This window comes from Pecten maximus, chromosome 7, assembly GCF_902652985.1.
Source record: "Pecten maximus chromosome 7, xPecMax1.1, whole genome shotgun sequence".
NCBI lineage: Eukaryota > Metazoa > Mollusca > Bivalvia > Pectinida > Pectinidae > Pecten > Pecten maximus.
Genome location: NC_047021.1, coordinates 33,082,683 through 33,108,002, shown reverse-complemented (window position 1 = coordinate 33,108,002; position 25,320 = coordinate 33,082,683). Strand labels below are relative to the sequence as shown.

Sequence of the window (25,320 nt, the reverse complement as noted above, 5' to 3'; positions counted from 1 at the left end):
ACCAAGAAGAAGCAGAAAATACTTAGCATCATATATGCGATTTTCTTTTTCAACAAGCATTTTTGTCGATTGACTAAAAAAAATGAATAATACGATTATAATTTATAATGGAAAATATATGGCGTCATTGTTTGATACGTTGTATTTCTATTTGACATCTTAGCTGTATGATAATGTATTAAAGGAAAGATTCGTTAAAGAAAATTAAAATAAATCATTTCTTTATTAAACTATAAGCATTGACTTAAATGTTTGTATGCAATGGAGCCATGACTCAACACACACTCCGATTGTGTGTTATATCTCAAGTAAATTCTGGAAAACAGTTACATTAATGAGAGAATGTAAATTGATAAAGGTTTTTATTGAATACTACTTACTGATAACTCGACATGTAGTTTCGGTCTGGGCCCATTCTTCGTCAGTCTGACACCGTACTGAAGACGTCCCAATAAGCTCAAATCCGTATCTACATCCAAACGTAACGGCACATGTCGAATAAGTAAGGAGTTGTGCATTGGCTATGTTTGGAATTGTTAGAGCGCATCCTGAAATTCAAAATCATGAAAGTTCATCTAGGATGCACTTAATTCTGGTATAAACAAAGATCATTTGTCGCGGTTGACCTAAATAGCGATGACATATTCTCACCTGTGTTTTTCGTATATCCAATCATTCCTCCATAGTTTCCTACCAATTTTTGGGTATACATGTTACAAGTCTTTGTTGAGGAGTCATACAGGAACGAAGCACAAACACATCTGTACTGCATGCAGTATGAACAGCACCACATCTGGCTTCTAACGTCATGCTTTATTTCCAGTACTTGCTGGCTGTATGGCGTTATGGACGATAAGTAAACTCTATGAAAGTATCTACCTATCATAGTTCCTTGTGATCTAAGTATCAGGCACGTCAGCATCCACGCGTCAAAATAAACTTTGCGTAATACGTTGATCATATTCCACCCTTCTTTTTATCACGTATCTTAGAAACAATAACTATTACTTACTTGGTAGATGTTTTGTATCCAAAAGATGTTAGTAGTATCAGCTTTAAGATAAACTTTGCTTTATTGATCTCTCAGTCGATTTAATGATGCAGTACATGTTTATGGTGACGTTGTGTCGTATGGATCTACATGGAATGAATAATTAAGTAGCAATCGTTTCAAGATAATTGCTTATGAGGCTTCAGTTTGGTCCCCACGCCTTGAGCTTTGCTTAAAGAAAACTATGTCTGTAACGTTGACAATATCGAAGCCACAGTGGAACTTAAAAACACGAGTACAATTTGAACATCAGGGCCCAGTTGTTCAAGAGGTGATAAGGCTAATCGCAATTTAACAACAATTTTAAAATCCTGATAAAATCATTCCTGGTAAAGATGATTTCACAAAATTCAAAGAAACTATAGCACGCGTCAGTCTCTTCCTACCTGTCAATCTTAAGGAATACGCGGATTTTTTTTTAAGTAAAGGAGAAATAAAATGCTCACTAATCAAGTGATTCAGCTAATGACCGTACGAACAACGAGCTTAAGATAACACGTGATATACTTTTCCTAACGAAAAAAGGGACAATTAAACATATATCTTATCATATATATCACGGCTCATATATATGTATTATTAAGAATTCATACTAAGTCTCTGTGAAACGAGTGTTATATGCATCGAGACCTTAGATAGAAAAAGCAAATACAGAATTTCGGCATTAATTTAGTTCCTTCTGGAAATTGAAGTTTTTTTTGTATTTTTAATGTCCTATCAACAACTAAGGTAATTCAAAGACGGCCTCCCCTATGAGTAAGATGCATGGATGTTGTGAATGTGTGTTGTGTGTTTGTTTAGGGTGACTGCGGTATGTTGATGTTTGTCTTCGCGCAGAACTAATACCGTTTTATAGTGCGACCTCACTGAATCCTACTACCGAAAACATCCAGCAAAACACCCCATCCGATCACATTAAACTGCCAACGGGCGAACTAGTCGTCCCACTCCCAAAGATGGTAAAAGATAAGCAGGAGTAGCAACTACCTTTATATACCCTGCTATGTTTCGGCCAGGGCTATGAACCCAAAGTCTTTCTCACAGGGATGGGCGCTCAGCAAGTTGTGGTAGTGTTAAAGGAGACATTTGGAAGAAATAATTTGCTAGAAAGAAGAGGAAAGAGAAAATCCCAAATTTAGTCGTCTATCCTGATCATGAAATTGGGGCAGAACGTACTGTTCTTACACCTTACCTGCAGGGTAAACTGAAGAGGAAAGGATGTTAAACATACAGGGGATGGAGTAATGGCAGATATACAAAAATGTTCATTACAATTTATCACAAATTTCCTTCAGGCCCAGATATGTTTCGTATGGTTTCCATTATGGACTTCCTACTATGTGAATAGTCATTTTTATTGCATTAAAACATACGCAATTTACTTTTTTGGCGTACAGGTTTAAGATAATATTAGAAAATAGTTCACAGAACACAAAAACAAACAAAAAAACAAAACAGATAAATAACACAATGTAATCTTTACGTAATGTAAGCCATACAGACAAGAAACAACGTGACTTACGTTGTTTGACACTAGGTTGCATTTACGGAGTCGCCCAGGTATGCCATTAGAGTATCATAGGAGTGCTCGCTCTTCTGCCATACGACAGCGCCAACAAAGATCAATTGTGATCGGTTTAAAACAAGAATATATTATAATATATTTCTTAACAATCCTAGAAGTTAGATATTTTGTGTTAGTATAACCTTCTAAAAGTTTCAGCTTTTACTTCTATCGTTTAGATTTTAAAAGGGAAATAATCAATTACATCCCAAAAATAATTATATCGTGATCCGCCTCTACCGTCCCATTTTTGCATAAATATAATTATATACCTCGGTGCATCGAGCATACAATGTATACGTATACATGTCGACATAAACTGGCTGCTTTTGAAAAAATACCGTAATGAATAAATGTTGTACTATATAACAATATTAAGCTTACAAACATGTAAAATGAAAAAAAAATAATAATAACGAAATAAATTAAAATGAATAAATATAACAGATCCAGATGTTGAAATGTAAACAAGTATGTTGTATGTATAGTTTTGTACGTTCAACTGTATAGGTTAAATAAAATTCAAACAGTTCATGTCATAAACCGTATTTACATTTATTTGTTTGACATTTAAAAAAAAAAGGTTGTTCTTGGTAGTTGGAGTATCTCATTGAATGTTGTCTGTAATACTGGAGGGATGACGGCAATGTGTGATGTAAAATGGGAGAAAACAAAGATAAGGAAAAATAGGATAAAACAATATGCCCACAAACAAAAAATGCACATATTACACAATGCAGTTTTGTGACAGACAGTAAATAGGCTGTCGGCATTGTAGGTCTGGTATAACAAACCTATAAATACAAAGCCTGAATTTATGCCCTTATAATCACGCGCACACTCAACACATTTTATTTCAAATACAGATATACATAAAGAGAGATATCGGGTTAATCATACAGATGAGTGACGTTGCCTTAATATTTTCCATTCCAAATGGTCAGATAAAGTGTTATATTTAATGTTGATAAAATAATAATTAACTCTAGTGGGTTAGTAGTCCCATTCCAAAGAGGTATTTAATAAGGTAATTTTAAATATACATAATTGTAAAACATGTCATATCAACTGAATCTAAACCAATTGTATTCTACCTCTGGAATTTGAACGTTAGGGCAGCTATGACGGTTATCAATGCGAACAACAAGGATTGAGTGCTTAGTGCTGTTTTCTTAAAATATGATATTTGACTGATATTGGACAATAGCTAACATAACAAACATTGTCGTGTACACTGCCTGGTAATGTCACATTCACATTGCACAAAGCATTATAGCTCATCCTTACAAGACATTACAACATATACATTTGTTTATTCAACCATGACTATCAGTTAACAGCCTATACAACCGAAAGGTAGGACATCCCTACACGACATAAGTTATGAATGTCTGAAAGGTTGGTTAACAATCATAGATTTATACGTGTTAATTGATAGATGCCGAGTTGAGTTGACTTTAATAAACATTTATTGTACCTCCCGGGTATAGTTACACGACCAGACAAAATATATTGCATATCCCTCAGATATTTACTTGAGCCGAACTCAAACGTGAATTAGCTTCCGTTTGTGTAATCCAGACGGATCTGCGGTCACTGCGTGACTTGATTTCTATGTGGTAGCTATAAATACAACAACAACCAATAAACTCCAACTGAATGAATATAAGGCGAAACACCATTTAGTTATCTAAACTTTCATCTGACAAAACACTTCCTGGTTGTATGGGAGTACCTCCCTCTGTCACGTAAACCTGGAGTACATACCGACAGCTAGAGCTGAACAAGGACGAGTGCATTAAACAGACGGATAAAGTCGACAACTGTAAGTACTTTTTTAGTAATCCTGACTTTATGGAGATGTTAAATATTGGTACATGATAGTATCAATATAATCAGTAATAAATCTAGGTAATTAATATTTCGGGAGATTTTGAGAAAGTTGATGGAATTTTGAATTTACATGTATATTGAAACACATTATTAGAATTTCAATGCAAAAACCACCATATTTCTCCTTGAACTAACTCCTCTGTATGATAATATGTCTATTTATATATATTATAAAAATGTGCCAATCATCTTGTTATTTTCACTTTTCTTTCATTATAGGCCACATTATGGTATCCCGGACTCCATGTATCTACATTGTTTTGATATTTATTTGCTGGCTGACAATGGAAATAAGTGCCAACACTACGTGCTATATCTCTGGGAATGGTATTGTTAACTTGTAGCTCAATAATTCAATAGTTTATTCAACTTGAAGCCTTACGGCTCATAAGTATGCAGTGAATGCAATGATATGCTTGATTAATTCCAAATATGAACATTACTTGACGGGTCAGACATCAGTGAAATAGCGGTTTATTTTCAAGTTGTCATGAAGGGGTTTTGAAGATATTAGAGTTAAAAATACAGAACTGAATACAGTAAATATATGAATTGTAGATATATTCCCATGGGAATACCATACATATGTCCTTCTGCGGGGTGAGAGGGCAGGGGTGCTGGGGGGGGGGGGGGGGGGGGGGGAGGGGGAGGAGAGACTTCATTCTTTGACGGTCACTGTTGCTAGATATAGTTAATTTGTTTCGGTTTTACATCTAGCAACTGCATTTCACATTCTTTCATAGATCTTCATCAAACTTTATACAAAGATTGATTATGAGTATACGGGGGCATTTATATCTTACAGACAATCTCTAGTTCTGTCTTAGTACACAATATATTAGATAAAAGACTGAACATAATAATTCTGTTAATTTTTTTTTTCTTTACTTTTTTTCTTTTGTGATTTCAGAAACGCGCGTCACTTTTTCGACTTATAGAAATAACAACTGTGGATTATGTAAAGGGATTGGGATTTGTGTCCGCAATATTCAAAACGAAAAAGTAGTTTTGAGTGGGCACATTGGTACATTATTCTACGAGTTTCCTAAAGGGAACAATACAAGTTTGACGCTTATATTAGCCAATATCACTTCACCAGAGGATTACAAACAAAGTAAGTATACTTATTATTTCATAACTGCTGTGAGCTATGTAAGATGCCATGTATATATCATAGATAAAATATTGTAGATATAATAGAATAATCCACTTAATTCAGCTTTTTACAGTATATAAATTGTGTAATTGTGATACATATATATATTTATGGTGTTCAGCTGTTCGGGAATGCATATTATGCAACTATACTTCTCATCTGCATGATAAATTATTTTATCATATACTTAGTACTAGATATTGCATTTCTGCCGTGTGTATTACGGCTATATTCATGTGACCATTATTAGACCGCTGGTCGGAATATGCATTTAACCATAAAAAATGAGACCGGCGGTCCGAAAATTATGCATATCATAGCTGTCGTAATTCCTCGTGATGTTCGGTTAGAGGATCGTAAGGAAATCGACCGAGGTGCTCCGATTTTTTTTTTTTTCTTTTTCTCCCCGTTAGAGGAATGAATATTGATGATGGTGATTGCGGATCCCGTTAAGTCTGTTGAATATCGGAGAATAGACGGACAGTTTAAATTATCACGATTACATTTCTGTTGCCTAGCAAACACATTTTTACCATCATACCATCATATAATCTCTCGAGGGAAAGATAGAGTAATACCCCCTCCCCCAAATGTATCACAATAAAGTAAAACGATGTTTTGTGGATTTTTTTTAATTTTTTAATTTTTTTTTTTATTTCAGTTCATTTACTTACATGTAATGATGGAAAGAAAGGAAAGCTTCGATTTGGACAATCCATTGGAGATTCAACTTTTACTGAAGTGTTTCATAGATTTGAAAATTACAACGTTACACAGAAATGTTCCTGTTTTGCATGTAGGTGTGAAAACGGTAACTCTTGTAGCGGCAATTCTACGGTTCAAGACACCATTGACTTTTTCTGCAACTGCAAATGTAAGTTTTTGGGTTATATGTTTACATATTTGACAATACGATCTTTTGTACATGGAAACCAGGTTTGGTTCCTTTTCAAACGAAATCATTCAACAATTCCTATGGTCATGTTCATGTATCAGTGAGTCATAAAATGTGACATAAGAACGATGTGATAAATGATGTATTTGTTTTTGTTTTTGTTTTTCAGTTTCAGAAGAATCTAAAAATTCTGCAGTTGAGCGCACTTTCACTACAACCACAGGTAAATTACGCTAAGGCTTCTTGTTCTTGATCTTCTTAAACCGAAATGGTGTCTTGGTGAAATTGTAGTAGTTAAAAAGTACGTATATCTATAAATTACCCGTCAATCAATAAATTATATAAATATATATGTGTGTTTGAATCAATCAGTATGTCTTATGCATACAAGTATACGAAAAACATGTCTCGCTAACGATTGTAACAGTGACCTTGACTTTGACCCTAAAAACCCTGGGACTGACACTTGTCGGAGATATTATGGTCCTTTATCATTATGAGAAGTTTGATCAGAATCCCTCAAGGAATGAAGTCGCTAGAGCGCTGACAAACATTGGCATTATACGGAGAGGAAACATATAGACACTCGGTTTTATTGGTAGGGACTAAGAAAAGTTCATGAAATGATGTATATAATCCATTTAATTTAAGATATTAACATGCGATTTTTTTTCTGGCAGGAATTATATAATACCACTCGTATATGAGGTACAAGTAATGTTGGAACTTTCTATCTTACTCTGAGAAGTTTATTTCTTTTTAGTTTCAAATCCTAGTTCTACAACAACTTTATTAACAACCGTTGTTTTGCCTCAAATTACCACAAAAACCTTCACAAGTATGACTACCCAGCCAAATACAACCTCCCAATCAGACATTCTGTTGACGACGAGCCCATCAGATCGTTCAACATCGCCTCAAAAAGGTAAATCCTCCTCCTCCTCCTCCAGCAAGGAAAAAGTTTATGTAGCGAAACATAACTGGCCCATTCTGTTACGATATCGTTCCAATGTATCTGTTGTGACTTAAACTTGATGTGAAAAGCCACTATGAAGCAGTCCTAACTCTACTCCATTCGAGAAGGCACCGTCCAATGACCTTATTCTGTTGACCGGAAGTTGAAAACCAATACCAAACCAACCAGCTTTTGCTATGAACACGGATATTACTATAATTTTTCCCTTGCTTCAGATTACGTTTCAGCGGACCATCAGTCCCAAGGAGATGGGATACATACAATGGCGATCGTCGGCGGTTTGGTAGCTCTGGTTGTGCTCATCAGTAGTGTGATCTTGTTTATCTGTCTTCGACGGAGAAAATGGTAAATACAACTATTGATACCTAATTCTTTTTTTAATTCGAAATCCGTGAATAAAATGGATAATGAAGGGGGTTTTTTTTCATGGAAAAACAAATTAACACCTACAAATATAAGTAGTGAGAGAAAATATTGATTTTAACATACATGTACGTATTACATAAAATGTTCATAGTATATAAACTTCCGTTCTTTTCGTGGTTGGTATGGAACTTTCATCGGGAACTTTTGTACTTTTGAATGCTGTAAAACATAATGTAGAGACAACTGCTTTTAGAGGTCTGTCTTCTTTATTGGTCCGAATCAAAGTGTGTCATACAAATTCAGTGTTACAATCAATGACACATATCAAATGTACATAAAAGGAAAATCAAGTAAAGATTCAACATCTAATGAGCTTCAGTTAATTTTTACAAATTCGAAGGGAAACAACAGACATAATAACTTACAAAACCATTCGAAATAAGATAATGATTACAAACAATTGACTTTCATAATTTGGGGAAAATTAGCAAAACATTCAAATATATGGTAGAACTCGCTTGACAGTAAGAGGGGTGATGAAGGATATTTTCACAATTAAAATGATTGACTAAAGTTACATGTATAATCTGTTTCTGTGTTTTGTAATATATTAAAACATTTAACCTTGCTGAATATTGTCACTTATTACTATATTTCATTAAAAGGTTCTTATCTGAAGTTGATTAAATTTCATTTACAATAATCAAGAAAACTTCCGGTTTATAAAAGTTATTTCCGGTTTATGAAAGTAACTTCCGGTTTATAAAGGTTTAATTCCTGTTAACACATTAAATAGGAACAATAATATATGTAGCATACTAAGTGTTATAACTGAATAATAGAGACTTGAATTATAAAACATTTTGTAATTAATAAGTTTTAAAGCAAATGTTTTGCGCTATCAATCTAAAAATTGATGAATTAGAAAAACACTAAAATTACAGAGAAGTTGATAATTTGTTAACCGAATATTCGTACAAATTGTAATCAAATGTTAAGCGAATAATTAATTCGCTTAAGGAGAATCTACAAATTAGAGTATTCTAGTAAGTTATCCTGTTTATTTCAATATGTGGTAATTTAAATTATAGATCAATCAGTATGTTATATATCAAATAATAATAGTAGCCATATTTCCAGATCAGGCCTTTTCAACAGAGATATCTCTGATAAATATTAATCATTCAACTATCTGGAAGTATCTATTTTCTATAACAGGGGTGACAACTTTAATTTATTTTTCTTAACAGAGGAGCTATCTCATTATCCATAATTAGATCTTATCAATTAATAATCTACTTATATATTACCCACAGAGATGTTTGCCCACAGAGACAAAATCTAAATGCTCGATACATTTCATATTGTATATAACATAAGTAAATTAACAATTTTAAAGCATATAAGTATATAATAAACTTGTACAATAAACTTTGATTAACAGTGCAAACTATAGCCAGTGATGCCTCTTGTGCTGTCAGCGACAATGGAAAGAACTGTATCAATCAAGTTTACAATATTGACATTTATAACAACAGTTACCTTATTTATAAAACATATATCCAACCTTCAGCATGTCTATTACCTTAAGAAAACATCCTTTCCCAGACTGTCATTTATCTTGAACGCAGCAAACGCGCTGAACAACAAAGGGGGGTAACTCGTGTCATCCGTCTAAGTTATTTGGCTGTATGCCAGTAATTACAAAGTGGCCAAGTTTGCAATAATTACTAACTTCTGGGAATATGATCCAAAGATAGTAATTCATATTTTAAATAACAAACATGCTTCCAGTGTAGGATTTAACAAATAATACACACAAGTCTTCATAATATTTAGACAAGATCTACAGGAAACAAACTAATTGAAATATCTATTAATTTCCTATTAAAAATCATAGTTTTGGATATCATTGATAATAATTTGTACATTAATTCAACATTTGAAACATAGCAAATTATAACAAATTGAAAATACAAAATATAAAAATATTGTGCTCACCTGTAAAACATAATGTAGAGACAACTGCTTTTAGAGATCTGTCTTCTTTATTGGTCCGAATCAAAGTGACCAAGACAGTTGACCGAAACAGCGTCTCCGGACAGGTGAGCATGCGCAATCGCATGGACAATTAAATGGTAAAACAAGCAAATCCCTGAACCCGGGCGGACGGGCCCTTATATATTACATAACACGCTTACGTTAAAAGCAATTAGTCACCTTGGGATAATTATGTACAAAGATGCCAAAACCAGTATCCGGTTTGGACAAAGGCGAGTTTTAGATAAAAGACCCGACATCATTAGCTCAACAGATTTGAATTAGGGGTTCGAGCAATAAAATCTGTGGCATGGAAAGCTATTCTTTGTTCCATTTCTTAAAACACTAATTAGAGCGACTGATAAAATCTTTCATGACAAGAACTGGATAATAAGCTGTGTTTGCTAAGATTATATGTAAACCAGTTTTACAATCTTACAACCTGTCATGAACTTATAAAATTATTTACAATTTCTGAATTACAAGATATCAAATATAAAATAAAACACAGTTTTCCACTATGAAAGAACCATGAATCATTAATACAACGAATATTGTTTTATGTTTTATCATTTTAATTTATTATTTTTTTACATGGGCTAACCATGAAAGTGTGTGCCATCGAAATAATTTGAAATCTTTAAACCGCAAAAGAAACTACACACGAGCATTTCATGACAAACAGTAAAAATGATAAAACAATTCTCCTAAGCAACATCGATAATCAGTTGTTAATCTGTCGTTCTGGTAATGAACGACTGTCTTTCGTAGTGATCTATCTGATTTTACCCCTGCTTTTCATTTTGGTTTTCCGATATTTTTTCGTATTCTCAGGTTGTCTTTAATCTTTTATTTTCGCTTGATGTCGTAAAAGTACATTCAATGTCTATTTAAGATTTCTACTTCCTTGATATCAACTCCCATGTAAATTTCCTCCTTTTTAACATTTTACATTTATTAAAGGAGGAAGCAGTTTCTATTTACAGGAGATTTTCATCCCTTTTAATTTCTGTGCTCCGGAGGTTTTGTGGATTTCGTAATTTAAGCATTTTAGAAATCTGAAGCATGAGAATATCTCGAATGAAATCATATTTCAGAAACATTTCAAGCCAGAAACTAATCCGTTTGAAGTTGAAGACACGTCTTAAAGTCATTTTGTAGTATTAAAGACACCATATCGCCAAAGAAGTGTAACCATGTCATGATAGCTTGAATATGAGAATAGGGTGTTGTATATTTGTTTACAATTATACCAAAGGTTTATACTTCACGCTATTGTCATCTTCCTAAAGTCCGAGCTTCTATTCATATTTCAAGTTCCAAAAGAATGAATAATTAATTGCATCCCGTACTCCGGCTCTGTATTTAGTATGTGACTTTCGGTCTGATTAGAGATATATTTTTTTGATTTTCGCTTTTGTTTTAATATTTATTTTTTAATGAAATTTTTTATACTAAGAGTACCATTGTATGCATGCCTATTACAGGCCGTCAACGGTGTGATTTTTTTAACGAAACATGAATGCCTTTTATTGCTGCAGTACATCGTCAGACACGTGGTGTAATAACGTGGATAGACCCATTTTCAGTGATAGGTTTAGTGAAATCACTGTGGAAGAGGAAGATAGAAGCTTCTAATATGAGTGATTGTGTCTATATCATCGGTAGTATGAGTGTCTGTATCTATATCATCGGTAGTATGAGTGTCTGTATCTATATCAACGGTAATATGAGTGTCTGTATCTATATGAACGGTAATATGAGTGCCAGTGTCTATATGAACGGTAATATGAGTGTCTGTATCTATATGAACGGTAATATGAGTGTCTGTATCTATATGAACGGTAATATGAGTGTCTGTATCTATATGAACGGTAATATGAGTGCCAGTGTCTATATGAACGGTAATATGAGTGTCAGTGTCTATATGAACGGTAATATGAGTGTCAGTGTCTATATGAACGGTAATATGAGTGTGTGTCTATATGAACGGCAATATGAGTGTCTGTGTCTATATGAACGGTAATATGAGTGTCTGTATCTATATGAACGGTAATATGAGTGTCAGTGTCTATATGAACGGTGATATGAGTGCCAGTGTCTATATGAACGGTAATGTGAGTGTATGTATCTATATGAACGGTAATATGAGTGTCTGTCTATATGAACGGTAATATGAGTGTCTGTGTCTATATGAACGGTAATATGAGTGTCTGTGTCTTAAAGAACGGTAATATGAGTGTCTGTATCTATATGAACGGTAATATGAGTGTGTGTCTATATGAACGGTAATATGAGTGTCTGTGTCTATATGAACGGTAATATGAGTGTCAGTGTCTATACGAACGGTAATATGAGTGTCAGTGTCTATACGAACGGTAATATGAGTGTGTGTCTATATGAACGGTAATATGAGTGTCTGTGTCTATATGAACGGTAATATGAGTCTGTGTCTATACGAACGGTAATATGAGTGTCTGTGTCTATATGAACAGTAATATGAGTGTCAGTGTCTTTATGAACGGTAATATGAGTGTCTGTCTATATTATCGGTAATTTGAGTGTCTGTGTCTATATGAACGGTAATATGAGTGTCTGTGTCTATATGAACGGTAATATGCGTGTCAGTATCTATACGAACGGTAATATGAGTGTCAGTGTCTATATGAACGGTAATATGAGTGTCAGTGTCTATATGGACGGTAATATGAGTGTCAGTGTCTATATGAACGGTAATATGAGTGTCTGTGTCTATATGAACGGTAATATGAGTGTCTGTGTCTATATGAACGGTAATATGAGTGTCAGTGTCTATATGAACGGTAATATGAGTGTCTGTATCTATATGAACGGTAATATGAGTGTCGGTATCTATATGAACGGTAATATGAGTGTCTGTGTCTATATAAACGGTAATATGAGTGTCTGTATCTATACGAACGGTGATATGAGTGCCAGTGTCTATATGAACGGTAATATGAGTGTCTGTATCTATATGAACGGTAATATGAGTGTCTATGTCTAAATGAACGGTAATATGAGTGTCAGTGTCTATATGAACGGAAATATGAGTGTCTGTATCTATATGAACGGTAATATGGGTGTCTGTGTCTATACGAACGGTAATATGAGTGTCAGTGTCTATATGAACGGTCATATGAGTGCCAGTGTCTATATGAACGGTAATATGAGTGTCTGCATCTATATGAAATGTAATATGAGTGTCTGTGTCTATACGAAAGGTAATATGAGTGTCTGTATCTATATGAACGGTAATATGGGTGTCTGTGTCTATATGAACGGTAATATGAGTGTCAGTGTCTATATGAACGGTGATATGAGTGCCTGTGTCTATATGAACGGTAATATGAGTGTCAGTGTCTATATGAACGGTAATATGAGTGTGTGTCTATATGAACGGTAATATGAGTGTCAGTGTCTATATGAACGGTAATATGAGTGTGTGTCTATATGAACGGTAATATGAGTGTCAGTGTCTATACGAACGGTAATATGAGTGTCAGTGTCTATATGAACGGTAATATGAGTGTGTGTGTCTATATGAACGGTAATATGAGTGTCTGTATCTATATGAACGGTAATATGAGTGTCAGTGTCTATATGAACGGTAATATGAGTGTGTGTCTATATGAACGGTAATATGAGTGTCAGTGTCTATACGAACGGTAATATGAGTGTCTGTGTCTATATGAACGGTAATATGAGTGTCTGTGTCTATATGAACGGTAATATGAGTGTCTGTGTCTATATGAACGGTCATATGAGTGCCAGTGTCTATATGAACGGTAATATGAGTGTCTGTATCTATATGAAATGTAATATGAGTGTCTGTGTCTATACGAAAGGTAATATGAGTGTCTGTATCTATATGAACGGTAATATGGGTGTCTGTGTCTATATGAACGGTAATATGAGTGTCAGTGTCTATATGAACGGTGATATGAGTGCCAGTGTCTATATGAACGGTAATATGAGTGTCAGTGTCTATATGAACGGTTATATGAGTGTGTGTCTATATGAACGGTAATATAAGTGTGTGTCTATATGAATGGTAATATGAGTGTGTGTCTATATGAACGGTAATATGAGTGTCAGTGTCTATACCAACGGTAATATGAGTGTCTGTGTCTATATGAACGGTAATATGAGTGTCAGTGTCTATATGAACGGTAATATGAGTGTCTGTATCTATATGAACGGTAATATGAGTGTCAGTGTCTATATGAACGGTAATATGAGTGTGTGTCTATATGAACGGTAATATGAGTGTCAGTGTCTATACGAACGGTAATATGAGTGTCTGTGTCTATATGAACGGTAATATGAGTGTCTGTGTCTATATGAACGGTAATATGAGTGTCTGTGTCTATATGAACGGTAATATGAGTGTCAGTGTCTACATCGACGGTAATATGACTGTCTGTCTATATGAACGGTAATATGAGTGTCAGTGTCTATATGAACGGTAATATGACTGTCTATATGAACGGTAATATGAGTGTCTGTGTCTATATGAACGGTAATATGAGTGGCAGTGTCTATATGAACGGTAATATGAGTGTCTGTGTCTATATGAACGGTAATATGAGTGTCAGTGTCTATATGAACGGTAATATGAGTGTGTGTCTATATGAACGGTAATATGAGTGTCTGTGTCTATATGAACGGTAATATGAGTGTCAGTGTCTATATGAACGGTAATATGAGTGTCTGTGTCTATATGAACGGTAATATGAGTGTCAGTGTCTATATGAACGGTAATATGAGTGTGTGTCTATATGAACGGTAATATGAGTGTCAGTGTCTATATGAACGGTAATATGAGTGTCAGTGTCTATATGAACGGTAATATGAGTGTGTGTCTATATGAACGGTAATATGAGTGTCTGTATCTATATGAACGGTAATATAAGTGTGTGTCTATATGAATGGTAATATGAGTGTCAGTGTCTATATGAACGGTAATATGAGTGTCAGTATCTATATGAACGGTAATATGAGTGTCGGTATCTATATGAACGGTAATATGAGTGTCTGTGTCTATATAAACGGTAATATGAGTGTGTGTCTATATGAACGGTAATATGAGTGTCAGTGTCTATATGAACGGTAATATGAGTGTGTCTATATGAACGGTAATATGAGTGTCAGTGTCTATACGAACGGTAATATGAGTGTCTGTGTCTATATGAACGGTAATATGAGTGTCAGTGTCTATATGAACGGTAATATGAGTGTCTGTGTCTATATGAACGGCAATATGAGTGTCAGTGTCTATATGAACGGTAATATGATTGTCTGTGTCTATACGAACGGTAATATGAGTGTCTGTGTCTATATGAACGGTAATATGAGTGTTTGTGTCTATATGAACGGTAATATGAGTGTCAGTGTCTATATGAACGGTAATATGAGTGTCAGTGTCTATATGAACGGTAATATGAGTGTCAGTGTCTATATGAACGGTAATATGAGTGTCAGTGTCTATATGAACGGTAATATGAGTGTCAGTGTCTATATGAACGGTAATATGAGTGTATGTGTCTATATGAACGGTAATATGAGTGTCAGTGTCTATATGAACGGTAATATGAGTGTATGTGTCTATATGAACGGTAATATAAGTGTCTGTATCTATATGAACGGTAATATGAGTGTCTGTGTCTATACGAAAGGTAATATGAGTGTCAGTGTCTATATGAACGGTGATATGAGTGTCTGTGTCTATATGAACGGTAATATGAGTGTCTGTCTATATGAACGGTAATATGAGTGTCTGTGTCTATATGGACGGTAATATGAGTGTCTGTGTCTATACGAACGGTAATATGAGTGTCAGTGTCTATATGAACGGTAATATGAGTGTCAGTGTCTATACGAACGGTAATATGAGTGTCTGTCTATATGAACGGTAATATGAGTGTCAGTGTCTATACGAACGGTAATATGAGTGTCTGTGTCTATAGCATAGGTAATATGAGTGTCAGTGTCTATACGAGTAAAACGAATAAATACATACTTAATTGATAGATTTTTCAATAATCAAACAAACACTTTCTATTTATATTTTAGGAATAAGAAACCACCAGACTCGGCAGAATCTTGCATCACAAATCCGGCCTATGGAGAAGCGCAGGTAAATTTAAAAAAAAATAGGATGTCATTTCGAATGTTGTACGAAATAATAATACAATGATCATGTGATGCAATAACTCATTTGAAACTGGTTCTTGACGTTTTATTTCAGTAAATTGTTTTCCATTAGTACGATCGAAATTTTATAAAATAAAGATGATGATTTATAAGATGTTGACTAAATATATTTTCAAAATAGTATGTAAGGCTAGTCAAAGAAAAAAAATGAAAAAAATATGCTGTACTAAAATTCTGTCTCTACACATCTTTATCGCTAAAATATAAAAACTAAATCTCTCAAATTAACTGTGATGGTAAACGTGTGCATTATGTGATTGTATTAAACAGAATACTAACTAATGTCAAATTGGAATGGACGTTTCCATAGATTTTAATATGTTTAGTATACTTTGTAACTAATTGATTATTAGGACGACAAGAAGTATGCTGGCCTGGATAATAATGGTTATGAAGAGACTGAAAATGACGTACACACATACGCTATGGCCGAAGATCCAAAGCATGAACCAAAGGATGACGTAGACTATAACTATGCCAATTTTGGTGGACAGCCGAAGTTTCAAGGGCTCACGCCAACGCTTAATCCCGAAAAAACGGAGAAACATGCTCCGAGGCCTGGATTTCAAGCAGAAAAGGGGAATGCTTATTTCTTATCTGAAGCAGGTCTTCCTCAAAATGATGATTATGATCTTGCCAAAGATGTAACTGGTTTTGACGCACATGGACAACTGGCTGTAAACTCAAACTCATTACCGCCGCTTCAAGATAACTATTTCGTCGTTAAAAAATCAGGACAAAATTCAGCCCGAACTGAAAACAGTGAAGCAAAACTATTCGTACATGAAAGACACGATAATGATGCTAATGAGCGTACCGAAGCCATGCAGAGTGGAACGTTTTTGCCTGGAGGAGATAATTACTTTCTTCTCGAAGAAAGTGATTCGGCCATTGCAGCAACCGGAAGTAAGGAGTTAGCTGGGATTCAGGGAGACGACTACTTCCTTCTGGAACAACAAACCGCGACGGAAGCCAAGAACGCAGGAAATGACGTCTACGAACTCGTACACTCCAGATCGCACCAGAATGATGTAGGCGATAGAAAAGGTCACGGAAAACGTGCGATAAAGCCGCACCAAGACGTAGATACATATGATCACGTGAGAGTTGGTCATGCCCAGACCAATGGGATTGACGATGGTGTTTATGATGAGTTAAGGAAACAAAATGTTCGTTACCGACCTGACGACGTAGACAATGATTACGACCATTGCTGAACATGATTCAGGATTTGTTAATGCGCATAAGTTGAAAGGTCAAAGAACATATATATATGAAAACTGACAGAAACAAAAACCAAAAAACAAGATATTTCCTAATTCAAATGTCCCTATCATGATACCACGATGTGTATCAAATAGTAGGATCATGATTTGATGATTAATTACCTACAATGTATATATTTCAATTTGAGCTTATCTGCAATTAATCAAAATTACAATATCGTTGCTTTCAAAATTTTTGCATTCTAGTTAAACGTATGATATTATGTCAAAACATATTTGTGTATCACAACATGGTTTAATGAGATGAAATAATTTCCATTGTACATATCTGTAGCAGCCCTTTTCAATTTTCAGTATTGATGAAGTTTTGCAAACCCATTCCTGCTAAATAGATTTTCTATTGGCAAGCTGCAGTGTGGCCAATTGGGTCGAGTACTTGTTAGGGCCCCACACGAAGGTGAGAGTGCCAGATAGTAATCACTGTGTCCGTCCGTACGTCCGTCTGTCAGTCTGTCCGTCAGCACTTTTATTTCCATGCAATAATTGAGTTTTCTTGGGCCGATGTAACTCAAACTTCATATAGTTCTTCTTTATTGAAAGAGCTTGCTTAGAACTGCTTTCCAGCGTCAAAATTAAAAGGCCAAGGTCACTGCCACTAAATATAGATTAAAAAAAATCACCTTCCATGCAAAATCTAGAGTTTACTTTGGCCAATCAAACTCAAACTACTTTCAGTACTTCCATACTTCAATTGTTTACTTGGAATTGATTTACAGATTGAAAGGTCAAAGATCAAGGTCACTGTAACTATAAATAGAAAATGAGTTGGGCAGATCAAAATAAAAGTTAAGACAGTACTTTCGTGTAGAAAGGTATTGCATGGGATTGCTTTTCTGTGTAGAAGTGCAAAGGGCAACTGTTGCTAAATATAGAAAATCAGTTTTCATCCAATAACTTGAGTTTGTTCCGGATACTGTTCCGACATATAATTTCGCGTATGCAAAAAAAAGTGTACCGGTGACGTCCGGGACCCGGTGATGTGACGTCATTAGATTATTGATGACGTCAATAACAATTGCAGCTTGGGTCAAAGTCCACCGTGTTAGCCAATCAAAATGCGTACATAGTTTATACAGAAGGCAAAGTGTTCTGAAATATCACATGCATGATGATACTCTGTGAAACACAGATAAGCAAAGGGGATTTAAAGAGTAGTTACTCATGTTAAGGTCAAGGTCATAGCGTAATTTATATATTTGCAGCATATAAGTAGTAATTCCATGTCAGTGTACGACTTGAGTTAAGTTTAGGTATAAACACAGACACATTGTGGGGGCCCTGACTGACGTGTCAGTAATCTGTTAAGCCCTATCCTGAAAGTAAACAATCTAATTTTCATTATCGAAGTAATAATAGTGATTTGGAGTACATGTACAGCCTCAGTACCAGATATATAGAAGCAGGTAGTAATTAGACTCCTGTAGAATGCTAATCATTGATTTGTGACACATTATTTTATTGATTAAATTAAAGTCATAGGTTGTCAAGTTCTAAGGTAAACGACTCTCAAATTGGATAAGTGTATTTAAAAAATAGCTTATTGTACGTATTGTTTTGTTTTTACGGTCATAAACGTAATTAAGAGGATATTGACGATTGCTTTCCGCCATTTCATAATTACATACTGATTTTCAACATACATGATAGCATTTCTAACGCAATATTAAAGGTCAAAGATTTATTAACACATAAAACGGGGAATGATTTTGTAGGGAAATATCGTAGATACTGTGCCTTTAACCGTGTATCTATGTATGGTAACGGGCTTCAGAACGACATGTTTTAGTGACAAAAAACGTCTTATAAAAAATTAATGCGTATGCAATGATATTGATGTAAATATGAAATGCTGACGTAACGGGACTCTTAAGTACAATGCATTTTACTATAGTTAATTACATTGTCACAAAGAGCGAAACCAAACTATGTACATGTATGTAAATGGAGCTTTTATTTATTCTAATGCGTGAATGCGCGGTGCTACCAAAAATCGTTTTAAAACTTTAAATCTAACTTTAACATTAATCTAGATACATATCTAAATCAAGTGTTCCTTTGTAGGTGTATATAGTATGTTCATGTTAATCTTGTGCTTTTCGCACGTATCATGAAATGTGTAGGTTGATAGCTGAATTGATCGACAATATATATAATTTCAATCGGTTGACGGTAGGAATTAGGGTGTAATTATTTTCTCTTTGGTATAAAATACGCCAATAGGTGGCGCTTCCGGTATTTGCACGTGCAAATGGGCTAAGGTGTAACTTATACGTGTCATTCAGGCGACACATGTAATAGTTAGCGCACGTTTCTTTGTTCTATTAGTGAAATGAAGATACATAGGTATGATGTGTGCGAAATGTGTATTTTTGTCATTGTTTTTGATAATTATGATGTTTTAATTCTTAATAAACCTATCAGCCAGTGCCTATGTCGCTGTGAAATACAGTTATTGTGTTTGTGTTGTTTATCCTATTGGGTTATGTAGAAGAGAAATTGTTTTGATGTTGATCACTTTCATCTCACGGGAAATCTCCGGAAATGTTGTTACCATGGTAACTTTTAAATGTTCCCTTGCTAATTGTAGGTTCTAAAAGTATTAGTAAACAGGTTTAATTTCACTATGTGTGGCATTCTCTTATTCCTAATTTTTAATTGGATTTAGTTTAAGCTCGCAAGTATCTCTGGAATAATTGAATAATATAAACAAATATTTACCATATATACCATGTCTATATCTATGAATTCAAAAGCCATGCAACAAACTTGAATCAAAAGTGTGTGGGTTTTTTTTGTTTTTTTTTTTTAGAATATTTTATTTTTTCATAAATGTTTATACATAGTATTCTCGGAGGATGCTAATTGTTGCTAGGCATTTTCCATGGGCGAACTTGATTCTGGTTTGCCGATAGTTCGGTTTGCCGGTGGGAGTACCGCTAACCTTTCGATGCTTTCCGTTTATGTACGTGCAATAATGGGATTCCAGTCGGTTTGGAATGACACAACAGATGTCTGGTTTTGGAATGGGAGAAGAGTGAATAAAGAAATGTTGCTGAAATATCCTGTACAAATGGTTTTAATTTGTCATTGATTGTTGCGTTATGCCTTTATTTTAGATTTTTTCTTAATTTATATTCAGGAAATCATTACAGATGAGATAAGTATAGTAATTATGTCTGCTATTTGTGTGGAGGTTGCAAGCAATAACGAACAGACAACAAGCTCACCGCATCGTATTTGTCTCCCTTTGAAGAACGCGATCAGTTAAAGTATTTAATAAGATTTGATAGTTTGGAGCTGATGGGCTTTTTTATTTACAAAATAGTAGTTTGAAAAATGTCAAAATTGATTTTTCTATGTACCTATTTCACGATTTCGTTTACATTTATAATATGACCTTTATAAAACCATAAAGGACCCCTAAAACAAATAAGTTATTTGATCGCCTTTGACAAAAGAAGGAATAGACAATGGTGTGCTAAGTTTCGTGATGATATTTTTTTTTATTACTGGAAGATGAATTATACACAAGGAGTACCGACATAAAAACACAACCATAGTTCTAACTCAGAATCGATAAAATTGGACAAAGCATAAAGAAATATCAATTTGTATAGATACTCTTGAAAATTGTACAAGGAGAATAAGACCAGGTGTTCGGGAGGATTAAACGTCTTCTGATTCAGCGACGACACTCGCCGTACAAATCTAGACAAACCCGTAAGTTGACTGTTAATTAAATTGTACCACAAGAATTTCTAACGCCGATTATTTTCCTTATCACATATATTTATTGAGGTTATGTGAAATGACGAGGAAGGTAAAGAAACCATGAATGTACGTTTACACACATTCAACGAAATTATAAAGTATGTCGGGGAAAAAAATTTGCTGGTATTCCCCGAAATCGTCCAAGTACTGCTTTCCTGTAGACAGACGGATGAAAATGTAATACATTGGACAAGCCTATGGACAGACAGACGAAAATGGAATAAATTGGACAAGCCTATGGAGAGACAGACGAAAATGTAATACATTAGACAAGCCTGTAGACAGACGGACGGAAATGTAAATACACCAGACAAGCCTATGGACAGACGGACGAAAATGTAATACATTGGACAAGCCTGTAGACAGACGGACGGAAATGTAATACATTGGACAAGCCTATGGACAGACGGACGAAAATGTAATATATTGGACAAGGCTATAGACAGACGGACGAAAATGTTACACATTGGACAAGCCTATGGACAGACGGACGAAAATGTAATACATTGGACAAGCCTGTAGACAGACGGACGAAAATGTAATACATTGGACAAGGCTGTAAACAGACGGACGAAAATGTAATACATTGGAAAAGCCTGTGAAAACATTCTACTGCTATTATATTATTTTAAATAAACCTTTTGGAAAAACATTTTTGTGTTTGCTGAGAATGATAAAGAATTCTGGAATATAAAAGGTTCGTTATAAGTTTGATCACTGTCAGGTTTACAGTGTAATGCTATGTTCTAATTCTGCCAATTATCAATCAAACGAAATGTTCCCCACGTGTTACCAGTCGTAACTCTACGCCGAATTGATCACAAAGAAATATCAAAAGTGACATGAGATTAGATGAGGGGTATCAATTCGTATGACAAAGTATTCTACTCCAATTTGAGAGGCTGTATACAATTACTAAATGTTACATTGAATCAATATCCGATGGGAGAGGAAGGTATTGTCATTATAATGTCACCATGTATTCGGATTCAGGACCGTTCACTTTACAAACGGGCTTTTTCCGGATAAAATATTGACAGTTTTTCTCATTGGTAGCATTAATGTCCTGGTGGTTGAGCACTATTTTATTCAGGAATGGTAACACCGACTTACAAGCTTTACAATGAATACCTGTTATATTTCAAAAGATGTGAATTAATTTACTTACTAAGAATAGCACCAGCGATAATATTTACTCATAATAAGATCTCTGAGCAACAAATTGACGAGAGAAAGGATGGACGAAAATTAGGTGACATATAACATTGATGTATGTCATCCGAACACTTTGTCAGCGGATCTGGACTATTAACATATAATATGTTTTGTTGATCACGAACATTCAATGAGTGAACCTTTCTTTGATTGGGACGAACTGCTACAGAGGTAGGTGTTTATGCATGCATTATTATATATAGTTTGTTCTGCTATGCCATCTTATGATATTTGTTTGGTTGCTGGTTGTCGGCCACTTAAAAACTGAGCATGAATTTATGAGAAACCTCATTTATAAAGTCTCTGTTAATATCAAATACGTTGATTTTTTGGCATGCTATTTTTCTCCAATTTTAGAAATGTTCAACTGGCAAATGAAAGATTCCAGGGAAGAGTGTAAATGCTATTAACCATGCTCCGAAACATTCAATAGAAAATCTCTCTTTCTCTGTAATACTAGTTGGCCTCTGGAGTTTTATCAATTTGATGCATTGAAGAAATTCTTATATCGATACACAAATCCTTATCTCATCCAATCCTTATACATTAATTGTAAACTATTTTTTTTTGAAACCCAACGTGTTTAATGCGCAACAGTTTTTTTTCTATCGCTCGATGATTTTGACATTGGCCAAACACACAGGCCGTGTTTCAAATGTTCCGCGCGCCATTCGCTGAAAAAAAGGCTCATTGGAATCCAAACCTTTTCGTATATGGGTACGACTTCATCACGACACATGCCCTAAGGTTTTGGTCCTAATTCGGTCTATAGAGAGAATAAGACAAAAATGAAAATGGTATTTTAAACAAAATTTAAATGCAATATAGCACAGATAGATACATGTTTTATATATTTTCCTTTCAAATTAACCGATGAAACAATACAAAGACAAAGAAGGCATTTGGACGGGGATTTTGTTTCACTTTCAAATTAAACGATATTTCAGTATATCCGATTTCAAATTAAGTGGGTTCAACTGTATTCTAATAATTTGATTTCTTCTGAAAACTTTTATTTTCGTCTATCGTTATTTTCTATTAACCTGTAGATCTGCACGCTATATTCATTTTTAACCTTACATATTTTATTCGACAGTGTACTTGTTGTTTTGCTATTGATAGTCTTAAGATGCACAGCATTATCTCAGTAGAAGAAGAAGAAGAAGAAGAAAGTGGCTGAATATCTTTAAAATGCCACCAATCAGAGGGCTTCACCTGGAGAGCGTTGTATATGAAGCCGCGCCTCCGGTGGGGTATGCCTCTACTTGGTGAGCTGTAACAATCATCATACAAGACCACTACACATCGGATTGGTCATCTACGGTCATCTGACATCGGGTCAAACGAGGGAGTCGCTCACAGTTTATCAAAATGTGTCACTTACTGTCAAAACTGACGTTCCAAACTTAAGTTGTGTCTTCATTTCCAGGAAAACCGTTAAAAGTTGATGATTGTTAACTACACTGGGACACTATTGACATACAAACGAGAATAAAAAAGTGTGTTGGCTAACTTGTTTCTGTTTTCATACAAGGCTGATTTTGTACACTAAAGGCGACCCCAGGAGAAGCATATGGCGGGCAGACTGACGCACGACAAACGCAATGCCAATCAGTTACGCGATATTTCAAAAGTCAAAATTGTTAGATGGTAAGACGACATTTTGAGATAATAACTCGAAATTTCGATTTATTAACCCGAAATTTTGAGATACTAATTCCAAAATTTGAAATAGAAAAAAAACAGCAATACGCTTCCGTAGATTCGGGTCAAGGCCTACATTTTTACATTGGCTTTCTAAACTTCATAAGAATCCTTATAACCAACGTTTTATTTCTGGCTCCAATGGTTGTTCAGCGAAGCCTTTTCCCAAACATTGACTTCTATTCTTTGTATAATTAAGTCAAGGTTACACAGTCCTATTGGGATACTGTTTACTACAGAAGTGGAATTAATGGAATGTGGATTTTAAAAAACTCCCAACTTTGTTCTTAAAACGTTTCCTCCATCTAAAAAGTTTGATTTTCTACTTTTAACACAACCATTCACATTCATAACTTAATGAACGCAGTTGTTCTCTTGTGATGAAAGCTTTCTTTTCCACGACAGGCAGACGGCATTGAAAGTTCGTAAATGTGAATCATACGGGAGCATATTACATTAATATCAAACATGGAATAAATATAAGATTTCAGCTTGTTTTCTAATCCCCAAATATACTTTGTTTTAACAACTGTTGTAAAACTGTCTGGAAAAGAAATATACTGTTGACATTGAAGAGTTCATCAGGTCATGTGTCCGAGATCTTGCAGTAAAGTCCTGCAATTCAACTAATACTGACGATATTCTATCTTAAAATAACAAAAACTTCATTGATCATGGCGATCGGATATTTCCTGAAGAACTTGAAATCAAGGACACTTCAGACCCTTCAGCATCTGCCTTGATCTCGTAATTTAATGTTGATTTGACCTAGATTTGTATGGCGATGTCGTAGAAGACGTTTACTCTGCTGGAACAACTGGTCTTATTCTCTTTGTACATTTTAAGGGTCTCCATGCAAATACACATTTCTGTTCATAGTTTGACCTCAAACATTTTAAAGATTTTGATTTGGAATTATAGCTTTTGTTTTCATTTCTGTAATATTGATGTTTTCCACTCTTATGAACAACAATGCTAGGCCAAGCACGGTCGGCTGAGAAGTAGGCTGAGCAAGAGACTATTCAATGAATAGGCCAGACCGCTTGCCGATATCTAAATCCCATCGTGCTGGTGAAGGACATGTTTCATGTTCATCCAAGGACGCTCCATGAGCTGAGTGGGACATTAAACAACACCAAAAACATAGGGGGGGGGGGGAAGGCTAGGAC

General features: G+C 34.8%; 1 protein-coding gene across 2 annotated transcripts; it reads left to right on the top strand.

Annotated features, from left to right (window-relative positions):
- The first annotated feature begins 4,710 nt into the window (after positions 1 to 4,710).
- Positions 4,711 to 18,482, top strand: LOC117330625. 2 transcript variants are annotated; one of them, XM_033889056.1, is made up of 9 exons: positions 4,711 to 4,835; positions 5,419 to 5,622; positions 6,326 to 6,538; positions 6,729 to 6,782; positions 7,323 to 7,484; positions 7,751 to 7,880; positions 16,035 to 16,098; positions 16,529 to 16,990; positions 17,135 to 18,482. In XM_033889056.1, the coding sequence occupies exons 1-9, from the start codon at positions 4,736 to 4,738 to the stop codon at positions 17,390 to 17,392; spliced, it is 1,647 nt and encodes a 548-aa protein (XP_033744947.1). In that variant the 5' UTR covers positions 4,711 to 4,735; the 3' UTR covers positions 17,393 to 18,482. The 2 variants fall into 2 exon arrangements, with proteins under 2 accessions (XP_033744947.1, XP_033744946.1); XM_033889055.1 differs by having other exon boundaries at positions 4,712 to 4,835; positions 16,529 to 18,482.
- Positions 18,483 to 25,320: the final 6,838 nt, after the last annotated feature.

Coding starts and splice junctions, on each gene's coding strand:
- LOC117330625 (XM_033889055.1), top strand. CDS start 4,736: ATGGTATCCCGGACTCCATGTATCTACATTGTTTTGATATTTATTTGC. Junction 6,539..6,728: donor CTTTTTCTGCAACTGCAAAT/GTAAGTTTTTGG, acceptor TTTGTTTTTCAG/TTTCAGAAGAATCTAAAAAT. Junction 6,783..7,322: donor CACTTTCACTACAACCACAG/GTAAATTACGCT, acceptor ATTTCTTTTTAG/TTTCAAATCCTAGTTCTACA.